This window comes from Macaca nemestrina, chromosome 14 (genome assembly GCF_043159975.1).
Source record: "Macaca nemestrina isolate mMacNem1 chromosome 14, mMacNem.hap1, whole genome shotgun sequence".
In the NCBI taxonomy this organism is placed as follows: Eukaryota; Metazoa; Chordata; class Mammalia; order Primates; family Cercopithecidae; genus Macaca; species Macaca nemestrina.
In genome coordinates this window covers 116,899,742-116,918,260 of record NC_092138.1, presented here as the reverse complement: position 1 = coordinate 116,918,260, position 18,519 = coordinate 116,899,742, and the positions used below count along the sequence as shown (strand labels likewise).

Genomic DNA, 18,519 nt, shown 5'->3' with positions numbered 1-18,519 from the left:
GGAGAGGCAGGGAGAGAAGCAGCTTGTATGGGAAGGACAAATCAGTTTCCTCAGGAAAGGCAGATAGGTTCGTAGGGTAGCAGAACCGAAGGGAGCCGAACTGAGTAGAAAGTGTGTGGCGATGTGTGTCTGCAGAACGGGTAGAAAGTGTGTGATGATGTGTGTCTTAAGAATGGGGTAGAAAGTGCATGACAATTTGTGTCTGTAGAACAGGGTAGAAAGTGCGTGGTGATGTGTGTCTGCAGAACGGGTAGAAAGTGTGTGGTGATGTGTGTCTTAAGAATGGGGTAGAAAGTGTGTGATGATGTGTGTCTGCAGAACGGGGTAGAAAGTGCGTGATGATGTGTGTCTGTAGAATGGGGTAGAAAGTGCATGACAATTTGTGTCTGTAGAACAGGGTAGAAAGTGCGTGGTGATGTGTGTCTGCAGAACGGATATAAAGTGTGTGGTGACATGTCTCTGCAGAATGGGTAGAAAGTGCGTGGTGACGTGTGTCTGTAGAACAGGGGAGAAGGTACGTGGTGATGTGTGGCTACAGAATGGTAGAAAGTGTGTGATGACGTGTGTCTGTGGAACGGGCAGAAAGTGCTTGATGTGTGTCTATAGAATGTGTGTCTGTAGAATGGGTAGAAGGTGCGGGTTGATGTGTGGCTGTAGAATGGGTAGATAGTGCATGTTGATGTGTGGCTGTAGAACGGGTAGAAAGTGCATGATGACGTGTATCTGTAGAATGGGGTAGAAAGTGCGTGATGACGTGTGTCTGTAGAATGGGGTAGAAAGTGAGTGATGATGTGTGTCTGTAGAACGGAGTAGAAAGTGCGTGATGATGTGTGTCTGTAGAATGGGTAGAAAGTGCATGATGACGTGTCTGTAGAATCAGTAGAAAGTGTGTGGTGATGTGTGTCTGTAGAACAGGGTAGAAGGTACATGGTGACGTGTGTCTGTAGAACAGGGTAGAAGGTACGTGGCGATGTGGCTGTGGAATGGGTAAAGGGACGTGGTGACGTGTGTCTGTAGAACAGGGTAGAAGGTACGTGGCGATGTGGCTGTGGAATGGGTAAAGGGACGTGGTGACGTGTGTCTGTAGAACAGGGTAGAAGGGACGTGGCGATGTGGCTGTGGAATGGGTAAAGGGACGTGGTGACGTGTGTCTGTAGAACAGGGTAGAAGGTACATGGTGACGTGTGTCTGTAGAACAGGGTAGAGGTACGTGGCGATGTGGCTGTGGAATGGGTAAAGGGACGTGGTGGCGTGTGTCTGTAGAACAGGGTAGAAGGTACATGGTGACGTGTGTCTGTAGAACAGGGTAGAAGGTACGTGGCGATGTGGCTGCGGAATGGGTAAAGGGACGTGGTGACGTGTGTCTGTAGAACAGGGTAGAAGGTACGTGGCGATGTGTGGCTGCGGAATGGGTAAAGGGACGTGGTGACGTGTGTCTGTAGAACAGGGTAAAGGGACGTGGTGACGTGTGTCTGTAGAACAGGGTAGAAGGGACGTGGCGATGTGGCTGTGGAATGGGTAAAGGGACGTGGTGACGTGTGTCTGTAGATGCACATGGGCTTTTCTGGGTACTTTTGGGCAGGAAGTCTGCCCCGAGGGGATTTTGGCACCTCTCCTTCCGAAGTTTCTGCCCCTGGTCAGATAAGAGAAGCTCTGAAAAAGCTGTTTTTTGAGTCTGTTGGATAGCAAATGTCAAAATAATTTTTTTATTTTTCTTTTTTAGACAGGGTCTTGCTTTGTCACCCAGGCTGGAGAGAAGTGGCATGATCTCAGCTCACTGCAACCTCCACCTCCTGGGTTCAAGTGATTCTCCTGCCTCAGCCTGCTGAGTAGCTGGGATTACAGGTGCACACCACCACGCCTGGCTAATTTTTGCATTTTTTAGTAGAGACAGGGTTTCACCATGTTGGCCAGGCTGGCTAGAACTCCTGACCTCAGGTGATATGCCCACCCTGGCCTCCCAAAGTGCTGGGATTACAGGCGTGAGCCACCGCGCCCGGCCATCAGAATAATTTTTATGCCACTAGGGTGTAATTTGGATCCATCCAGCATGGCATACTGAATTCCAGTGGGGGTGCAGCGGCCCTTAGCATCCAGTCATCCTTTCTTGGTTTCTTCTCATGGGATAAGCACACCAGTGCCCTTGTTGGCTCTGCATTTTGTGCCTAGTGAAACAGTTCTCAATTCTGTGACTCTGCTGACCAGGCCCCATGGCTGCCCCTCCAGCCTTGCCATTCACCATAGTCACTGCGGCCACCTGGTTTCTGATACCTCCGTGAAGCCTCTCACTTTGGAACTCTGTCTCCCTCTTGCCACAGTGATTGCTTCCCCACCAATCCAATCATTGCTTCAGACAGCCCTGGTGTACTGAAAGGGGCCACCGCAGGGCTGCCTGGTGCTGCTGTGGGTACCCTTCTGACGGGCACGCTCCCCATGCTTCTGCTGTGTGTGTGTGTGTTGGGGGGTGCGGGGGGTCCTGGCCCCTCCTCTGCTGTCCCGTGGCAGTTACGGTACTTCTCCCTTACTTGGTAAGGGCCATCATCACTCCGTTCCTGCCGAATCCTGTGCTCAGGGGTCCTCCCAAATGGACACATTCTTCCTCAACCCGCTCCCTTGACAGAGGCCCTGAGTCCAGTACCTCACAGCCTCCCCTGGCTGCTGAAACTGGCTGGCTACACCCCGCAACTCCACAGGGTGGGTGGGTGTGTGGCCCTTTTCTCCCAGGCAAGGGCTTTGTTGGATATCACCCTGGTTATAGGCCTGGTGACCGGGAGGGAAGATGGGAACAGGTCCTATTGAAGATTAAAAGTGTATATATTTAAGGTGTACAGCATGATGTTTTGATACACGTATACAAAGTGAACTGGTTACCACAGTCAAGCTAGTTAACGTCCATCTCTTCACATAGTTACCTTTGTATGTGGTGAGAACACTTAAAATCTCTCAGCAGATTTCAAGTATACAACACAGTACTGCTAACTATATTCCCATGCTGCCTTACTCACCTTAAAATGGAAACCTGGTACCCTTTGACCATCATCTCCTTATTCCCCTCACCCTCCAGCCCCTGGCAAACACTTCTCTGCTTAAGTTCTACTTTTTAGATTCCACATACACTTGTGATCAAGCAGTATTTTTCTTTCTGTGTCTGGCTTATTTACTGTACATAGTATCTTCCAGGTCCATTTGTGTTGTCACAAATGACAAGACTTCCTTCTTTTTTGAGGTTGAGTAATATTCCATTGTATGTCTCTGTATAGCACAATTTCTTTATTCATCTGTTGACAAACGGATTGATTATGTATCTGGGCAATCATGAGTCGTGCTGCAGTAAACATGGGAGTGCGGATAACTCTTAGCGACATTGATTTCATTTCCTGGATATATACCCAGAAGAGGGATTGCTGGATCATATGGTAATTCTATTTTCAGTTTTTTGAGTAACCTCCATATGTTTTTCAGAATGGCTATGCCAATTTGTGTTCCCACCAACAGTATACAAAGGTTCACTTTTTCTCCACATTCTCCTCAATACTCATCTCCTGTCTTTTTGATAATAGCCATCCTGACAGGCGTGAGTGATGCCTTATTGTGGTTTTGATTTGCATTCCCTGATGATTGGTCATGTTGAGCAGCTTTTCACATACCTATCGGCCACCTGTATGTCTTCTTTGGAAAAAATGCCTATTTAAGACCTTAGCCTGTTTTTTATTTGGGTTATTTGTATTTTTGCTGTTGAGTTGAGTTACTTATGTATTTTGGATGCTAACCCCTTATCAGCCATACTGTTTGTAAATAGTTTCTCAGTCTGTGGGCTGCCATTTCGTTTTGTTTGTTTCCTTTGCTTTGCAGAACCTTTTTCATTTGGTGTCATTCCTGTGGTTTATTTTTGTTTTCATTAGTTGTGCTTTTGGTGTGATAATCAAATAATTGCCAAGGCTAATGTCAAGGAGCTTGTTTCTCTAGAGTTTTACAGTTTGAGGTCTTAATTAAATTAATTACTCTTAGTTTAAGTCTTCAGTCCATTTTGAGTTGATTTTTGTATATGGTGTGAAATAAAGGTCCAGTTTCATTCTTCTACATCTGGTTATCCAGTTTTCCCAACAACATTTATTGGAGGTACTACTATCCTTTCCCCATGGTGTATTTTTGGCACCTTTGTCAAAGATTAGTTAACCATATATCTCAATTCTGTTTCTTTGGCTTGTGTCTGTTTTTATGCCAGTATGATACTGTTTTACTATAGCTTCGTAGTATAATTTGAAATCAGGAAGTGTGATGTTTCTACCTTTGTTGTTCTTTCTCAAGATTACTGTGGCTATTTTGGGTCTTTTATGGTTCCATACAGATTTTAGGTTTGTTTTTCTGTTTTGGTGGAAAATGCCATTGGGATTTTGATAGGGATTGCAGTGAATTTGTAGGTCATTTTTGGTAGTATGGACATTTTGACAATATTACTTCAATCCATGAATATGGGATATCTTTACACTAATTTTGTTGTCTTCAGTTTCTTTCATCAGTGTTTTATTGTTTTCAGTGTACAGATCTTTTAGTCATTGGTTATATTTATTCCTAAGTATTTGTTCTTTTTGATGCTATTAAAAATTGGATTGTTTTCTTGATTTCTTTTTTAGATAGTCAATTGTTAGTGTATAGAAATGCTACAATTTTTTTTTAATGTTGATTTTGTATCCTGCAACTTGACTGAATTTGTTGATTAGCTCTAACACTTATTTTATGGAGCCTTTAGAGTTTTCTGTGTATAGGACCTTGGATCTGCAGTGAAACAATTTTATTTCTTCCTTTCCAATTTGGATTTCCTTTTTTCTTTCTTATTTATTTATTTATTTATTTTGACTAATTTATCTGACTAGAATTCCCAGTACTGTGTTGAACAGAAGAGGTAAGAGTGGGCATGCTTGTCTTGTTCCAGATCTTAGAGGAAAAACTTTCAGTTTTCCCCCATTTATTATGGTACTGACTGTGGGGTTTTCATAAGTGGTTTTTATTGTGAGGAGGTAAGCTCCTTCTATAACTGTTTCGTGTAGAGTTGTTTCTTTTAAATCATGAATAGATGTTGAACTTTGTCAGATGCTTTTTCTGCATACCATTGAGATGATCTTGTGGTTTCATCTGTAATTCTGTTAATGTGTTCTGCATTGATTTGCCTGTGTTGAACCAACCTGACATTCCAGGGAGGAATTCCACTTAATCATGGCGTATAATCTTTTGATGTAATGTTGAATTTGGTTTGTTAGTATTTTATTGAGGATTTTTACATCTGTGTTAATCAGAGATATTGGCCTGTAGTTTTCTTTCCTTCTGGTGTCTGTGTCTGCCTTTGGTATCAGGGTGATGCTGTCTTCATAAAATGAGTTTCAAAGCGTTTTCTCTTTTTTGGAAGGATTTAAGAAGAGTTGGTAGAATTCAGTAGTGAAGCCATCTGGTCCTGGGCTTTTTCTTTGTTGGGAGGTTTGTGATTATTGCTTCAATCTATTTATTACTATCTGTTTGGGCTTTAGATGTTGCTTCGATCTCTTTGTTTATTACTATCTGTTCGGGCTTTAGATCTCTTCTTTGCTCAGTCTTCATAGATTGTATATTTCTAGAGAGTTACCCGCTTCTTCTGCATTATTCAGTTTGTTGGCATATAAGTGTTTGTAATAGGCCCTTGTAATCATTTTTATTTCTGAGGCATCTATTATAATATCTCCTTTTTTATTTCTGATTTTGAGTCTTCTTTTTCTTCATTAGTCGATTTTATCTTCACCAACTTAGTTTTGTTGATTTTTTTCTATTGTTTTTCTCTATTTGATCTATTTCTGCTCTGGTCTTTATTATTTCCTTCCTTCTGCTAACTTTGAGCTTAGTTTGTTCTTCCTTTCCTAGTCCTTGAGGTATGAAGTTAGGTTGTTATTTAAAGTCCTGCTTCTTTGTTAATGGAGGTGTTGATTGCTACAGAATTCCTTTTTTTTTTTTAAATTAAAAAAAGAGAGATGGAATCTCACTATGTTGGCCAGATTTGTCTTGAACTCCTGGCCTCAAGCAGTCCTCTCACTTCAGCCTCCCGAAGTGCTGGGATTACAGGCGTGAGCCACCGCGCCCGGCCAAGACAGCGTTTTCAACGTGTTGGCCAAGCTGGTCTTGAACTCCTGACCTCCAGTGATCTACCCGCCTCAGCCTCCCAAAGTGCTGGGATTATAGGTGTGAGCCCCTGCGCCCGGCCTTCTTGCTGTAATTAATTTTAGGTTCATTCCGTTGTGGTTGGAAAAGATACGTGACATGATTTTGATCTTCTTAAATTTTTTATGACTGGTTTTATGACCTAACATGGGATCTGTGCTGGAGAACGGGCCGCGTGTGCTTGAGAAACATACGTCTTCTGCTGCCGTTGGGTGAAAAGTGTGTGTGTCTCTGTGAGGTCGTTTAGTCTGGAGCGCTGTGTAAGCCTTCTGTTCTTTGTTTTTGTCACTGTTAAATTTCCTGTCTGGGTATTCCATCCATTATTTAAAGTGGGGTATTGAAGCCTTCTGCTATTACTGTATTTCTGTTTCTCCTTTGAGATCTGTCAGTATTGCTTTATATATTTGGGTCCGATGTGGGAACACAGATACTTACAGTTGTTACAGCTTTCTGTTGAATTGACCCTTTGTCATGACGTAACGACTTTTTTGTCTCTAGAGACAGTTTTTGACTTAAAGTCTGTTTTGTCTGAGATAAGTATAGCCGTTCCTGCTTTCTTTGGGTTACCATTCTTACACATGGAATATCTTTTCATCCCGTCACTTTCAGCCTGTATGTGTTCTTCACTCAAAAGTGAGTTTCCTGTAGGCAGTATACTGTTGAATCATTTAGCTGCTCTCTGTCTTTTGATTAGTGAGTTGAATCCGTTTTTATTCGAAGTAATTATTGATAGGAAAGGATTTCCTTTTTCCATTTTGTTAACTGTTTTGTCTATCTAACAGTTCTTTTGCATGTCTTTGTCTCTTGCTGTCTTCATTTGTGTTTTGTTGTTGTTTTTGTGTTTAATGGTCTTTGTTTTCCCTTCTCTTTTCCTTTTGTGTAACTTCCGTAGTCATTACCTGGGACTTACATAAAATACAGTTGTCTGTTTTATGATGGCAACTCACCTTCACTTATATGCTAGACCTCTCAGCTTTTACCTCCCCCTTCTACATGGTGTGCAGTTAATGCCACCATTCACAGCTATTTATGTAATCGTTAACATAACTTGTTATTTATTTATTTATTTATTTATTTATTTATTTATTTATTTATGAATGACAGATTCTCACTCTCACCCAGGCTGGAATGCAGGGGCACAATCTCAGCTCACTGCAACCTCCGCCTCCAGGTTCAAGTGATTCTCCTACCTCAGCCTCCTCAGTAGCTGGGACTACAGGTATCTGCCACCACGCCCGGCTAATTTTTGTATTTTCAGTAGACATAGAGTTTCACCACGTGGCCACGCTGGTCTTGAACTCCCAAACTCAGGTGATCCACCTGCTTCAGCCTCCCAAAGTACTGGTGTTACAGGTGTGAGCCACCATGCCTGGCCAATTTATTGTTATTTTAAATATTTTTGTCTTTTACCTTTTTTTCTTCTTTAGGACAAGGTCTTACTCTGTTGCCCAGGCTGGACTGAAGTGCAGTGGCTTGATCATTGCTCACTGTAACCTCAGACTCCTGGGCTCAAGCAATCCTCCCACTTCAGCCTCCCAAGTAGCTGGGACTACAGGCTTGTGCCACCACGCCTAGCTACTTTTTTTTTTTTTTTTTTTTTTTTTAGTAGAGATGAGGTCTTGCTGTCTTGCCCAGGCTAGTCTGGAACTCCTGAGCTCAAGTGCTCTTCCCACCTCAGCCTCCCAAAGTGTTGGGATTACAGGCATGGGCCACTGTGCCTGGCCTCTTTTAACTTTTATAATGGAATTAAAAGTGATGTATCTACCACTGTTAGGGTAATACAGTATTGTGTTTGTGTCTGTATATGTCCCTTGACCAGTAAGTTTCATATTTTTTATGCTTTTGTGTTGCTATTTAGTGTTCTCTTGATTCAGTATGAAGAATTCCTTTTAGTCATTCTTGGAAGGCAGGTGCAGTGGTGATGAACTCCCTCAACTTTTGTTTGTCTGGGAATGTTTTTTTTTTCCGTGTTTCTGAAGTATTGTTTCTGAAGTATTGTTTCTGAAGTATTGCTGAAGTATTTTCGTGTTTCTGAAGTATTGCTTCGTTCTGAAGTATTGTTTCAGAACACCCATCTGAAAGGAAGGGTTTTTTCCCTTCCTTTCAGCATTTTGAATATATCATCCCATTTCTTTCTGGCCTGAAGGTTTCTGCTGAGAAATCTACTGATAGTCTAATGAGGGTTCCCATGTATGTGATGAATCACTTTTCTCTTGCTGCTTTCAGAATTCTTTTTGTCTTTGACAATTTGATTATACGTGCTTCGGGGGGCACATGTCATCTTGAGAGAGAGGCCTCTGTATCATCTAAATATGGGGCCAGCAGGGATGCTGGCCCTTAATAGGGAGGGGAGCCCTCTTCTGTAGGCTCAGAGAATTTTAGGTAATCTGAGGTTCTCCAGGCCTAGAAGTTTGTATGCCACGAGTCATAGTCTCTTTCCTTCCCATCTAGGGTCTAACCTTGGCCTTGCAGCCTTCTTGGGTTGGGGGTTTAGCTTCCCTGGCAGCCATTCATTTCTGGTTCCAGCCCCTGGCTGCCAGAGAGCACAGCTCAGTGCCCTTGGCTTTTGGTCACATTGCTGCCTCTCAGCCTTCTTTGTCTTTTCCCTAGACCATCTGCAGAGCTCAGTGCAGCCGCCACCCCCTCGTCCTTACACTTCCTGCCTCCATGTTCACAACACATCACCTAGTGGGTGCTCTCCCACTGGTCCCCACCACTGGTCCCCACCATATGGCCCCACCTCCTGCCTTCTTGAGCTGCTCTTGGCACCACCTCCCATAGGTTAGTTCTCTGGGAAGCAACCTTAGAGACAGAGTCATTGTTTGGGGCTGACCGTTTGGGAGAGAGGTGGGTGAGCAGGCATGGGCCAAGAAAGGGAATGGCGCCCAAGCCAGGCTCAGCACCTCACCTGACCCCCAGGGGCTGGGCTGAAGGGACCCGCCAGAGCAGCTGCCCACGTGCTGGGCCTAGATAAGTGCCTTTCAGACCCTGCCTCGGCCCCTTGCTGACTGGGTGGCTCTCTGGAGCTGAGCCCCAAGCCTTCTCCCAGGAGCCTGGGTGGTGGCGTCTTGTCTAGCACCAGGATTAGTGAAGGTGGCATGTGGTTTTGGAAGCAGCTCACCAGTGGAGTGGAGGACTTTTGTGTGGGTGCTAGACGATGACCAAGACAGAGCCCATCAGCTGGGCTTACGTTTCCTCTCAGTTCTTCTTCTCCTCATGTGTGTTGTGTCTTTTAATTTTAGTATTTATTTTGGTACAATATTTACAGTACTTATTATTGTAGAATGCATTTGTTAAACTTGAAACCAGTTTTTTTTTTTTTTGGCAGAAGTTTGGTTTCAAGAAAAGGTTGAGTTGGTGCTTATAAAAGCTGCAGGATTTTTCTGTGCTTTCAGTTAGTGTTGTAAGTAACGATGCAAAAACACTATTTCTGCAGCTAAAACAGTGTTACACCAGAAAAGCAGCCGGCCTCCTGTGCCTATCTCCAATGCGACCAAACGCAGTTTCCTAGGCAGCCCTGCTGCAGGGACCCCGGCTGACCTGCAGCCCCCCGCGCAGCTGCCGGCGGACGGCTGTCACAGGCACTACCTGCACCCTGAAGAACCTGAATACCTGTAAGTCTGTCTGTCTGCTTTCAGAATCAATTCACCATCGTGTGTCCCTATTTGTGTTACTTTAAAATATTAATTGAAGTTACCTTTTTTAACATAAGCAATCTGTAGTAGCTTATGAAAGGTTTTCTTTCTGCCACTGCCCTTCTGGCCACTCGGTCCCCTCTGCAGAGGCCGGGAATGATACTAGCAGGAAATTCCTTCAAGGATGTGTACCTAATTCTAACATTGTTTATGGAACAGGTGTTTTTCTATTCTCTTTTCCACCATGTGTTACACTGTTTAAGAAATGATCTAAAGATTAGAAAGTTGAATTGACTGTTTAGATGTGCTGTTTATGGTCTGATAGACATAAAGAGTGAGATCCTCTTGCATTTCAAATATTGTGAAGTCTTCAAAGAAGAGTATTTGTTTGCTTCATTAACTTTGGGGAAGAATTAATTTGATTCTAGTGAAAAAGTTTATAGAGCTGCTTAAAGGCTAAACAACTCTAGAAAAAGAGTTGTTTAAAAAGCGTTTTTTGGAAAATGAATTTTCATCACGAAGACCTAATTTGGATAACCATATCTGAGATAGAGTGATTGTCCCAGAACTGGGGGAGGGGATGAAGGAACCTTCGCTTGGAGTAAGAGTGAGCTTTGTGTTTCGTGTGGTAGGAGGGCCCACAGCTGATTCCAGCCTGGAGCCAGTTAGCACACCTAAAGTGGATAAACACTGTTAACATGTGGCGATTTCAGATGAAAACACTACTTAAAAGTGATTTTAAATAGTCACATAAAGGAATGGTTCAGTGGGACAGCATGGCATAGAACGAACTCATTTGTTTCAGGTTGTTTGAGAGGAGCTAAAACCGGCGACCGTGTTGAGGGTTGGGATGCCAGGGCTGCCGGAGCCGGGAGGAAGGAGTTGAGAGGCCTTGTGATACAGGCAGTGAGGCGGGTGCACACCCAGGGGTGGGGCTTAGCTGAGGGAGGGGTTTGGATATGTTCTGTGTTGGGGGGCTTTGAGACTGGTGTGTGTCCCCAGAGCTCAGAGCAGAGGTGGGGCGGTAACTCTGCCCGCGGGCACAGGCGGGGTCACTGAGTGAGAATGCCTCAAGGCTGAGCCATCCCTCACATGGGCCAGCGCGGACACTTGGCATCCTTTCTCTGGTCTTTGCGTGTCTGTTGTTGAGCCCAGTGTGTGTGTGTGTGTGTGCGCGTGCGCACACGCACACGAAGCTGGTGCCCGTGTACACACTGCTCTGTGACCTGCTGTTTGCACCCAGCAGCCTGTGGTGAGAATTTTCCCACTTGGTGCATCCTCCTCTGCCACAGTTTCAACAGCTACCCAGTCTTTCACGTCACGGGTGTGCTGTGAGCGTCCGCTGTCCCCACGCTGTCCAGGCTGCAGGGTTTGCATTGTGGCCCTGACACAGGTCCCTGTGCCATTCATGCTCTGCCCAGCTTCCCCGGTCTCCCTGCCCTGAGCCCCTCTCTTCGCAGCCCTTTCGCTTATGTGCTCCTGCACACGTGCTCTCACTGTGTCTCTGTGGTGTCTGTGTCCTGACTCTGGTGTCCTCTGTCCGTCTTTGCCTCTTCAGGCCTAGGTGTGCCAACTCTGGTCCAGGGTGCTGAGCTGTCCCCTGCGATTTCCCCAGCCCGTCTGCACCTGGCAAATTATCCCTTTACCAAATTCTCCCCAAAGTGAAACAACCAAGATAGCTGCCCTGCAGTGTGAGCGTGCTTGTTTCTCGGGAGCTGGTGCCTGTGGGGTGGCAGGGGCTGCTGGGTGCCGGTCTCACGGGTGTTTCTCTGTCAGAACTGTGCGATCCGCACACGTGTGACCTCGGCCTTTCCTGCACGTGCTGTTCTTCCCGGGATTGAGGCCCTCACACCCGTGCCTGTGTGTGCACCTCTCATCGTTCTCACGCCCGTGCCTGTGTGTGCACCTCTCATCCTTCTCACGCCCGTGCCTGTGTGTGTGCACCTCTCATCCTTCTCACACCCGTGCCTGTGTGTGCACCTGTCATCCTTCTCACGCCCGTGCCTGTGTGTGCACCTCTCATCGTTCTCACGCCCGTGCCTCTATGTGTGCACCCCTCATCGTTCTCTCCCTTAAGCTGTAATCCAAGGAGTGGTAAAGGTGTGAGTGATTTTAAGAGGTTTTTATAGATATTGCCATATTGTTCTCTAAAAATGTACATTTTTACCCTCCCACCAGCAGTGTGGGAATATTCTTGCTGCTGTCTGTGATGGGTTTAAGTTACTCATCAGTATCTTCACAGTTGTGGCTTAGTACAGTGGGCATCATCCTTGTGGTCTATTTTATCTCTGAAGTTCTCTCTCTCTTATTTTTTTATTGAGGCAATAGTGTGCATTTTTGAAAACTGTTGCTTGTCAAAGGATCACTTTTTCTTTTTACTTTTGCTTATCTCAAAAAATCACTCTAATTGCACGCTTGGGTTTTGCTTTTCCTGTGGGAAGCTGGTTGTGTTGTAGACACATCGGAGGGTCGGTGTGCCCCTGTTCACCGTGTGTGGATGTCCATCCCAAGTTGGAAGTTCCTGGTACTCTTGGCTCATTTTTCCCAAACAGTCCGAGTTTCTCAAAACTTGGTGTGAATTCAGGATGGTCCTGTATACTCGTGCATTTGCTGTTGACCTTGAAGTGTGATAAAGGAAGGATTTTCCCGTAATTCTTTTTCCATTTAGTGGGAAAGGAACTGCTGCCTTCAGCCCATCCCATCCTTTATTGCCACTGCGACAGAAACAGCAGAAATGCATACAGGGAGAGGACATCCCCGGTAAGAATGTTGTTTCCTCCTCATCTTTTTTCCTTAATTTCTCGTGACTATAGATTAGTACAATCATATTTCTCAAAATTAACTCATTTTTTTCTGATGTAGTGTTTTTTTTGTTTTGTTTTGAGATGGAGTCTTGCTCTGTAACCAGGCTCCCTGGTTCAAGCAATTCTCCTGCCTGAGGCTCCCACGTAGCTGGGATTACAAGCACATGCCACCATGCCTAGCTAATTTTTGTATTTTTAGTAGAAACAGGGTTTCATCATGTCGGCCAGGATGGTCTCAATCTCCTAGCCTTGTGATCTGCCCATCTCGGCCTCCCAAAGTACTGGGATTACAGGTGTGAGCTACTGTGCCTGGCCAATGTAGTCATTTTAGTTAAGACTGTGGCCAGATAAATTTTAACTTGTGTTGTTGTATCTCAGAATTTATAGTCTTGCTGTGAAACTATCGTTGAGAGCGATTACCTTCTGTGTAGTAGACACAGAGTAACTGCGACATAAGCAGGAGCTCACTCACGCTGAAGCTCTTTCACAGTTCTGGGTACTTCGTTGGGCCGGTCGCTGTTGAACCGTGTGTGACCATCAAAATGTGGGACAAGTGCGTGGTTTTGCCTCTCTGCTTTCCGTGAGGCCCTTGTAGTGTACTAACTTGCGAGGCATTTTTCTGGAGAAATGGTCATACTGAAAGAATTTCCAGTGATAGAAAATTGGTTACTCAACACTGTCTGTTTCCTCTGAACTGCAGATCAGCGACATCGATCGAATTCTTTGACCCGAGTTGATGGTCAGCCTCGAGGAGCAGCAATAGCATGGCCAGAAAAAAAAACCAGGTGAGTCTCTGTTTCAGCGATGTTTCTGTTTGGAATTTTTTTATACTAAACAGCAGTTCTTAAGATGTCGCCCCGACCCCCTGAGGATCACCGAGACCCTTTTAGGGAGTCCCTGCGATCAGAATTATTTTTCCGACAACACTAGGAAGCTACTGCCTCTCCGCAGCCTCGCGCTCGTGAGTGTGCCGTGGGATTTTCCGAGTCTGCACGCCATGTGGTGTGGCAGCAGGTGGAGTCAGGTATGAGGGTCCAGCCAGATCCCAGAGCTGTACAGGTGTCAAATAGTGCCTGGCCTTACACTGGAAACTTCCCTTCTGGAGAATATAGTCATTTGTCATGGAATGGACTAATTACTGTAATTTCAATCAATGTTTAGAAAATGTCTGAGCTTTAATTTCTAGGATGATAAATAGAGATTAATACTGATAAATAGAAACAAAAGCTCTTTGGGGTCCTCAGTAATTTTTAAGGGTATCAGGAGGTCCTGGGACTAGAGTGAGAATCACAAAGCTGAAATGATCTCTGATTTTCTTCTGCCTCGCGGAAGAATGAGTTTAAATCTCCTGCGTGTGAGAGGCGTATTCTCGTTGCATGGCCGGCATTCTCCCCCACCGGTCCGTGTTGGGGTCTCTGGTGTGTGCAGCAGCGCACCCAGTGGGCCTTCCCTGTGTTTCAGGCCCGCGTCCCAGCCGACACCTTTTGCTCTCCATCATGCTGCGAGTTGTGAAGTGGATCCCAGCTCTGGCGACAGCATCAGCTTGGCCCGCTCCATCAGCAAAGACAGTTTGGCATCCAATATTGTTAATCTGACCCCACAGAACCAGCCACACCCCACGGCCGTGAAGACCCATGGGAAGAGCCTCCTGAACAATGTCAGTATTGAGGATGAGGAAGAGGAGCTTGTGGCTATCGTTAGAGCAGATGTGGCTCCCCAGCAGGCTGACCTGGAGTTCCCCAGGGCCTCACCCCGGGCCTCAGGCCTTAGAGCAAGTGCCCGGTCTCCCCAAGGACAACTGGACACCTCAGAAAGTAAGCCTGACAGTTTTTTCTTGGAGCCTTTGATGCCAGCGGTGCTTAAGCCAGCGAAGGAGAAGCAGGTGATCACCAAGGAGGATGAACGGGGGGAAGGGAGACCAAGGAGCATCACGTCCAGGAGGCCCAGCGAGGGCCCCCAGCCTTTGGTACGAAGGAAAGTGACTGGTAGTCGTGACTTGAATAGGACTTTTACCCCAATTCCATGCTCAGAATTTCCCATGGGCATCGACCCCACCGAGACAGGACCGCAGTCAGTGGAGACCATGGGAGAGGTGTGTGGGGGGCCTCTGGCCCTTGGCGGATTCGATCCGTTCCCCCAGGGACCATCCACAGATGGCTTCTTCCTTCATGTAGACAGGGCTGATGAGGACACTGAGGGAAGGTTGTATGTTAGTTGTTCAAAAAGCCCCAACTCCCACGATTCAGAGCCGTGGACTCTCCTCAGGCAGGATTCTGACTCGGATGTGGTGGACATAGAGGAAGCCGAGCATGATTTCCTGGGTGAGGCCCATCCTGTGGTTCTCAGCAGATACATCGGGGAGGAAGAGTCGGCTAAACTGCAGGAGGACATGAAGGTGAAGGAACATGAAGACAAAGATGACGCCAGTGGCCGCTCGAGCCCCTGCCTGAGCACAGCGTCTCAGATGAGCAGCGTCTCTGTGGCGAGTGGGAGTGTGAAGATGACCAGCTTTGCAGAGAGGAAGCTCCAGAGACTCAACAGCTGCGAGACCAAGTCCAGCACCAGCAGCTCCCAAAAGACCACACCAGATGCGTCTGAGAGCTGCCCGGCCCCTCTGACGACATGGAGGCAGAAAAGGGAGCAGAGCCCGGGCCGGCATGGCAGGGACCCCGCCAGCCTCTTGGCGTCTGAGCTGGTACAGCTGCACATGCAACTGGAGGAGAAGCGCAGGGCCATCGAGGCCCAGAAGAAGAAGATGGAGGCGCTGTCGGCAAGGCAGCGCCTGAAGCTCGGCAAGGCTGCGTTCCTGCATGTGGTGAAGAAGGGCAAGGCCGAGGCTGCCCTGCCCCTCAGGCCGGAGCACTTTTCAAAGGAGTACTCTCAGCACAATGGGGAGGACTGTGGGGATGGCGTTTCCAAAACTGAAGACTTGCTCGTGAAGGAGGAGCAGAGAGAGGAGCTCCTGCACGAGCCTCAGGATGTGGACAAAGAGAGCCTGGCCTTTGCTCAGCAATATACAGCCAAAGACCCCGTGGCTCTGCATGAGCTGGAGAGAAATAAGGTGGTCTCCGCCGCCCTCCTGGAGGACGCCGTTGGGGAGGCGGTGGGCGTGAACGAATGCGACCTCTCCATCGAGAAGCTCAACGAAACCATCGGTGCGCTGCAGCAGGCCATCCTGAAAATCTCTCAGCAGCAGGAGCAGCTTCTCCTGAAGTCTCCCACAGTCCCAGTGCCGGGCTCTAAGAGTAACTCGCAGGACCACAAAGGGAAGGCGCCAGTCCACTTCGTGGAGCCACTCTCTCCCACGGGCGTGGCTGGCCACCGCAAAGCCCCCCGGCTGGGTCAGGGCCGGAATTCCCGTTCCGGAAGGCCGGCGGAGCTGAAGGTCCCAAAAGACAGGCCACAGGGCTCCTCCCGAAGTAAAACCCCAACGCCCAGTGTAGAGACGCTCCCGCACTTGAGACCCTTCCCTGCCAGCAGCCACCCTCGGACGCCCACGGACCCTGGCCTGGACGGTGCCCTGGAGCCCAGCGGTGACCCACATGGGAAGTGTCTCTTCGATAGTTACAGGCTCCACGATGAAAGCAACCAGCGGACACTTACTCTGTCCTCTTCCAAAGACACCAACATTCTTTCGGAGCAGATGAGCCTCAAAGAAGTTCTGGATGCAAGTGTGAAGGAGGCGGGGCCCAGCTCCTCAGATGTCTCGGGAAAAGAAAGCATCCCCGTGGAGGAGCCTCTGAGGAGCAGGGCCAGCCTCATTGAAGTGGACCTCTCTGACCTGAAGGCCCCCGACGAGGACGGGGAGCTGGCAAGCCTCGACGGCTCGGCGGACCTCATCAGCGAAGGCGACCAGAAGCCGGGGGTCGGCTTCTTCTTCAAGGTAAGGGATCAGTAGCATCTGTTTCAGGCACTCGTGATTGTGAGTGAGTTAGAAAACACAGATCTGCGCCAGGCTGGCCTGCCGCTCCTGTAAGAGGCCAAGGGATGCGTGTGTTTAGCTTTATGGGCCACAGAGTCTCTGTCCCGAGGACTCCATTTGGCCAGAGGCGTCCCTGGGCAGTACGAATGCAAGGGAGCGTGGCGTGGCTGAGATGACTTTGTTATGAGCCCTAAAACTGGAATTTCATGTGATTTTCAACATTGTTTGCTTTGCTGGTTTTCCAGTCAAAACCCTGTTGTCGCCCCATCCCACCCCAAAGTGTAAAAAGCGTTCATCGTTAGAATGCTCTGGCGGTGGCCAGGCCTGGCATGTGGGCTGAAGTTTGCCAACCTCTGATATAGCAACTTCAAAAAACATTTTTTATATGTCTGTCTTGTAATTTTTTTTCTTAGAGATGAAGGGAAGCGTAAACTGAACTGTTTTAATAGTCAGTGCATCACATGATGTTTCGCTGTGACATTCATCTCCTAAGATGATAAGACCATATTTTTGTTGTAGCTTTTCAATGTTGAGACAGATGTTGATACACAGTTACGGTATTGGGTGCAGTAATGTGCCGTACAGGTCTGTGGCCTAGGAGCAGTGGCTGACCTCACTGAGGCCTGTGGGGGGCGCTGCCAGCCAGGTGCGCGCACGCTGCGTGATGCTCACAGGACAGCGAAGTCGCCTAAGGACCTATTTCTCAGAATGTTTTCTCTTGGCAAGGGACACGCAACTGTTTCTGCTTTGCCTCCAGGTAATTATGAATTTGACTGAGAGGATACCAAATCATCAGGCGGATCTTAGCAAAAGAGGCAAGCTTTATTTGGTGGTTGCACTTCTGAAATGTAAACAAATTAGTGACCAATTTCAGTATTCTCTTTTTTGCTTTTTTTTGGACAGAGTCTGGCTCTGTCGCCCAGGCTGGAGTAAAAGGGCATGATCTTGGCTCACTGCAACCTCTGTCTCCCGAGTTGAAACGATTCTCCTGCCTCAGCCTCCTGAGTAGCTGGGATTACAGGCATGTGCCACGATGCCCGGCTAATTTTTTTTTTTTTTTTTTTTTTTAGTGGAGACAGGGTTTTGCCATGTTGGCCAGACTGGTCTTGAACTCCTGACCTCAGGTGATCCACACTCCTTGGCCTCCCAAAGTGCTAGGATTACAGGTGTGAGCCACCCCACCTAGCCAATTTTTGTATTTTTAGTAGAGACAGGGTTTCGCCATGTTAGGCAGGCTGGTCTCGAACTCCTGACCTCGAGTGATTCACCCACTTCAGCCTCCCAAAGTGCTGGGATTACAGGAATGAGCCACTGTGCCCAGCCTCGCTCTTATTTTGGAAATATACGTGTACTTTTTAAGGCAAACTGGATCTCACGTGAGATGTTTGGAAAGTTGGGTTGATGTGGAGCGCCTTTGAAATGCACTGGTTTGTCTTCATTCGTATTTTAGAGTCTAACGGTTACAGAAAAGTGTAGAAGTCTTTATGCGTTAAACTTTTAAAGGTGTAGTGACAGTCGGCTGCTGGGTCGAGTGCGGCCGTGTCGGGCGTCTGAGGGGGTTCCTGTCATGCTCTGTGTGGCTTCTGTCTTGCAGGACGAACAGAAAGCTGAAGATGAGCTCGCCAAGAAGCGGGCGGCCTTCCTCCTGAAGCAGCAGCGCAAGGCCGAGGAGGCCCGCGTGCGCAAGCAGCAGCTGGAAGCAGAGGTGGAGCTCAAGCGTGATGAAGCCCGGTAAGCCTCCCGCGGCGGCGGAAAGCAGACTGGGCAGGAGCCTGGTGGGTCCCTGGCGGCCCCCGTCCCGTTCCTGGCACTGGCCGTGGACCATGGCAGTGAGTGCCTCTGAGGGTCGTACTCCTCCCATGGGTGGCCTCCCTGAACTTTCACGGCCCCTGCTGATCTGCAGTGAGGATGTGCGTTGCCGGTGGCCAGTGAGGCTGTGTGGCCTGGTGGCTCATCTGCAGGACTGCCCTTGCAG

At 47.5% G+C, this 18,519-nt stretch overlaps 1 protein-coding gene across 8 annotated transcripts in view; it reads left to right on the top strand.

Annotated features, from left to right (window-relative positions):
* LOC105471912 (calmodulin regulated spectrin associated protein 1) overlaps nucleotides 1-18,519 on the top strand; it is a 98,094-nt gene that overhangs the window by 69,241 nt on the left and 10,334 nt on the right. For 5 of the 8 annotated variants that reach the window (XM_071078601.1, XM_071078595.1, XM_071078596.1 and 2 more), the window contains 5 exons: nucleotides 9,620-9,797; nucleotides 12,487-12,578; nucleotides 13,323-13,407; nucleotides 14,051-16,505; nucleotides 18,139-18,275. In XM_071078601.1, the coding sequence (XP_070934702.1) occupies nucleotides 9,620-9,797; nucleotides 12,487-12,578; nucleotides 13,323-13,407; nucleotides 14,051-16,505; nucleotides 18,139-18,275 (2,947 nt within the window). The remainder of the gene's footprint in view (nucleotides 1-9,619; nucleotides 9,798-12,486; nucleotides 12,579-13,322; nucleotides 13,408-14,050; nucleotides 16,506-18,138; nucleotides 18,276-18,519) is intronic. The other 3 variants (XM_071078597.1, XM_071078598.1, XM_071078600.1) reach the window with 1 other exon arrangement.